The 4204-nt window shown below is 27.6% G+C and overlaps 1 protein-coding gene across 2 annotated transcripts; it reads left to right on the top strand.

Annotated features, from left to right (window-relative positions):
* Nucleotides 1–540: 540 nt before the first annotated feature.
* Nucleotides 541–3436, top strand: LOC108575035 (E3 ubiquitin-protein ligase MARCH5-like). Of its 2 annotated transcripts, none has more exons than XM_017937734.1 (7): nt 541–619; nt 1498–1680; nt 1912–2074; nt 2164–2372; nt 2470–2788; nt 2884–3049; nt 3125–3436. In XM_017937734.1, the coding sequence occupies exons 2-7, from the start codon at nt 1545–1547 to the stop codon at nt 3281–3283; spliced, it is 1152 nt and encodes a 383-aa protein (XP_017793223.1). In that variant the 5' UTR covers nt 541–619; nt 1498–1544; the 3' UTR covers nt 3284–3436. The 2 variants fall into 2 exon arrangements, with proteins under 2 accessions (XP_017793223.1, XP_017793224.1); XM_017937735.1 differs by having other exon boundaries at nt 2893–3049; nt 3125–3431.
* The last annotated feature ends 768 nt before the right edge of the window (nt 3437–4204 follow it).

The raw sequence follows: 4204 nt of genomic DNA, 5'->3' as shown, positions 1-4204 counted from the left end.
AAAATGTTAATATGAAAATACCGTAGTTAAGGAATGGATAATTAAAATAATTTTATAAAGTAGATCATTTATCATAACAGTTTTAAATTATCTAATTTTGCAATAGCATTATTTTGAAGATGGCGCTGAAAATTGGAAATAAAATGATATAAATTACGCATCTTGTGAATAGAAACGAAATTACGAAAAGAAGAAGATAAATTAAACATTTGAAGATATTTACTTTATCATATGAACAGTAACTGAAATAATTAAATTTTTTGGAAACTCGGGAGAAAATTAAAGAACCATTGAGAAGAGCATTCTCATATTAGTGTGAAGTTTGGCGGTACATTTCATTGGCGAATTTTTACATTAACATATTGTGACTACAAGCAGCAATTTCATGTAACTTTTAATCGTTGCCAATAATAGTAAGAAAAGAAATAGATCTATTTGTTAAGTGAATTTCAACAAGTACGATTTTTTTTTTAGAATTGCAAAATATTAACAGTTTTCTACATAATCAAATCATTTCCGTTGTTGTATTTGTTTCATACTGTATTTTAAACAAATGTCTATAGTCCTATTACTTCGTCGTAAATGTATAACAGTGAATTGTTTATAAATGTTGTTTCAGGTAGAAATTAATACTTTTGATTTTAATAACGTATTTGCAACATTGCTAACATATGACATTAATTCGGTGTTTCGGTGGCAACTTGTGCAACTTGTGTTCAATCAGAAATAATTTTCTGATAAATAAAGTTTGTTACAATACATCATTCTGGTTTACAACGATACGTGTTAACCAGTCGACGATCAACTTCATAACGACGTGTCACTAGTTAACAAAATGGTCTTATAATACGTTAACATTGTATTTTAACGAGATAAGGTCAATGTCGTTCAATACAATAAACGAAAAATTTGGGCATACTTTTTTACATATTTCTGAAATTTAGTTTCGTCATTTTACGATAGAAGTAGCAATGATGCACTAACTAAAAAAGACATGTCTAAAGAGGTAATTGTCTTTTAACACATTCACTGCAGACGTTTCGGATCCGAGTCGGTCATTACCATGTGTGCGACTCGGATTTATGTCACATTTGCGAGACGCAAATTAAAAATCACGAAATTTTGAAAAGGACTTTCATAATAATTCATGTAAAGCACATACATAAAGTTTTACAATATAGAAATTATATTTTGTATGAAAATTATTCATTAGCATATAGTATATGTAAGTGATGAATATCAGCAGTGAATGTGTTAAATAAAAAACATATTCTGATATGTAATAAAAATACACACGTATATATATATATAAAACATTATTCAATGCCCTTGAAATTTATGACAAGTTGTGCCAATGTGATTTGGTTATTGATAATACTAATAATCTTATTTATGTTTTTATTTCATAAATATCATTATATATTTGCATATATTTAAATTTCTGAATAAAGTGACAAATTATATTTGTTTATAATTTATATTACTTATTTTTTCAAGTGTGACGTAATGGTGAAATATTGAAAATCTTATTTTATCAAGACAAAATGTCGGAAGACAATTTGCCGCATATACGATTTGGACCTAATAGTAGGATGGAACATCTTCAAAGAATAGAAGACACATTAAGAAGACTCCGAACAAATCTAAGACTAGACAGTCAAGTTAATCAATTAAATAATGGTAAAATTCTTAGATAATCTTATATGTATTAATAGCTTTTTTCTTATTAGTAATATGTAATTTACATGTAATTTTGAAAAATACTATAATATAAATATGAGGAGAGTTGTAAGGTCAATACTTCATGAGTTGAAGTATAGATACTTACAATATTTATTTTACAAAATATGTTTATTTTAAATTATCTCAAAAATAGTAATATAAGATATTAACTTATGTATATTGTTAAAGAAGTATCTGATGCTCAAGCTCCAGCAGTTGTATCAGATGAAGAACCATTACCTACTGCATTGCCAGGACCTTTAGAAAGTATGCAACAAAGTGATGTGACTGATGGAGCATCTTCTCTAAATCAACCAGAACTTGGTACTTCAGCAGTAGACTCAGAAGATGAGTATGTATATTAACATAAGTTATAATTTTTCAACTAAAAGAATAAATTTTAACATATATTTATTAACTAAATATTTTCATCCAATACAGCAAAAGATATTGTTGGGTATGTTTTGCAACAGATGAAGATGATGCAACTGCTTCATGGGCAAAACCATGTAATTGTCGTGGTACAGCAAAATGGGTTCACCAAGGATGCATACAAAGATGGGTTGATGAAAAACAGAAAGGACGTGCAGGTGCACATGTAGCATGTCCACAATGTAAAACAGAGTACATTATTGTATATCCAAATATGGGTTAGTTATTTTAATAGTTATTAAAATAAGTTTTAGTACAACTTGTTACTAGTAATAGCTATATACATATATAATGTACATAATATGCTTATTATAGGGCCATTAGTAGTAGTATTGGATACTATTGACGGTGTAATCTTCCGTATCTGCCCGTATATTGCAGCTAGTATAGTTGCTGCATCTATATATTGGACAGCTGTAACATATGGGGCAGTAACTGTAATGCAAGTAGTTGGTCATAAAGATGGTTTAGCTATGATGGAACAGGCTGACCCTTTGGTATTATTAGTTGGCTTGCCAACTATTCCAATAATGTTGGTTTTGGGTAAAATGTTAAGATGGGAAGACCAAGCACTTAGTCTTTTGAGACGTCATGCATGTAAGGTTCCTATTTTGAGGTACTTCTTGCCAAATAGGTATGTATGAAAAAGGATAAAAAGATTTGATAAAGGATAAAGATTGAAATAAATACATTATACATTTTACATTTATAAGCGTCTAATTATTTTAGTTATTGTAGAGATGATGGAGCACAATCTGACGATGTACCTCCTATGAGTGACCCGGTATCGGCAACACGTATCCTTTGTGGTGCACTTTTATTACCTAGTATTGCCAGCATATGTGGCAAAATATTTTTTGAAAGTATACACTCCAATTTTCAAAGGACATTACTTGTACGTATTATATATATTTTTTTATTAATCAAAGACTTATTTTAAATATTAGTAAAAATATGGGCTTTTATGCAGGGAGGTATAGCATTTATAACAATAAAAGGTGCATTCAAGATTTATCACAAACAACAACAATATGTAAGACAATGTCAACGTCGTATAATGGATTATACAGAAAATAATGTTGCGTTATATAGAAGACAACAAAATTCTGAAACCAACCAGACAAGTTAAATAAAAGAATACAAGAAATTATTGGAGAAATACACTACCAAAAGACAGTACTTTTACCATAAAACAGATGTCCAATGTATTACTTTTATATAACAATATAAGTTTATGGGTGTTTTAATCAGGTCTAACAAATACGTAAGTTATATGTACATATATACATATACATATAGATAAAAATGGGAAAAATATATACATATAGATAAGAATTGAAAATTGTTATATACATAAACATAATTATTAAATTATTACGAGTCTGCCATGAAGCATTCAATTAAAAAAAGAAATGTGACATCTCTTAAATGTATTAGTAAAATAACAATAATGTCCACTCATCCTTCCTTGCATAGTAAATAAGGATTGAGATATGTTGATATTTGTAATACAATTCAATTTTCCTCTGTTCGAAGCAATTACGTGACAAGGAAATGTCATTTATTGTGCTAAAACCACAGTTTATTGATGACAAAAATTGTATATTTTACAAAGCTAACATGGCACAAGTGTTTTGTGCATTAAAAAATAGACGAGACATTTTTTAGAAATTATTCACACTTTGACTGTTAATGTAAAAGAGGACAGTCTTTATAGAAGGAATTTATTTCTATTATAGATAAGTCTTGGATTAGGTATTGAATTATATTTAGTATATCTAATAAAAAGAGTTTTGGAAAGAAACTTTATTTTATGTAAATGCTTTATTTGCTGTAGATATAAGAAATTAGTAAACATGAATTTAAATCAATAAATGGTGTTTTTCTATACCTAGATAAATAAGTTCTTTAGTAACGGACAATAATAAACATTAATTAACTAATTTATTATTATATACAATTTTGTAGATATTGCAATTAAATTATATGATTATAACTAATGTTTAAATCTAATTTGTTTTATAATTTTTTAAAGTATTTTATATAATTT

This window comes from Habropoda laboriosa, unplaced genomic scaffold (genome assembly GCF_001263275.1).
Source record: "Habropoda laboriosa isolate 0110345459 unplaced genomic scaffold, ASM126327v1 scaffold204, whole genome shotgun sequence".
Lineage (NCBI taxonomy): Eukaryota > Metazoa > Arthropoda > Insecta > Hymenoptera > Apidae > Habropoda > Habropoda laboriosa.
Note: the sequence above shows the minus strand (reverse complement) of the source record. Positions and strands in the feature narration are given on the sequence as shown.

Coding starts and splice junctions, on each gene's coding strand:
- LOC108575035 (XM_017937734.1), top strand. CDS start 1,545: ATGTCGGAAGACAATTTGCCGCATATACGATTTGGACCTAATAGTAGG. Junction 1,681..1,911: donor AGTTAATCAATTAAATAATG/GTAAAATTCTTA, acceptor ATATTGTTAAAG/AAGTATCTGATGCTCAAGCT. Junction 2,789..2,883: donor AGGTACTTCTTGCCAAATAG/GTATGTATGAAA, acceptor TAATTATTTTAG/TTATTGTAGAGATGATGGAG.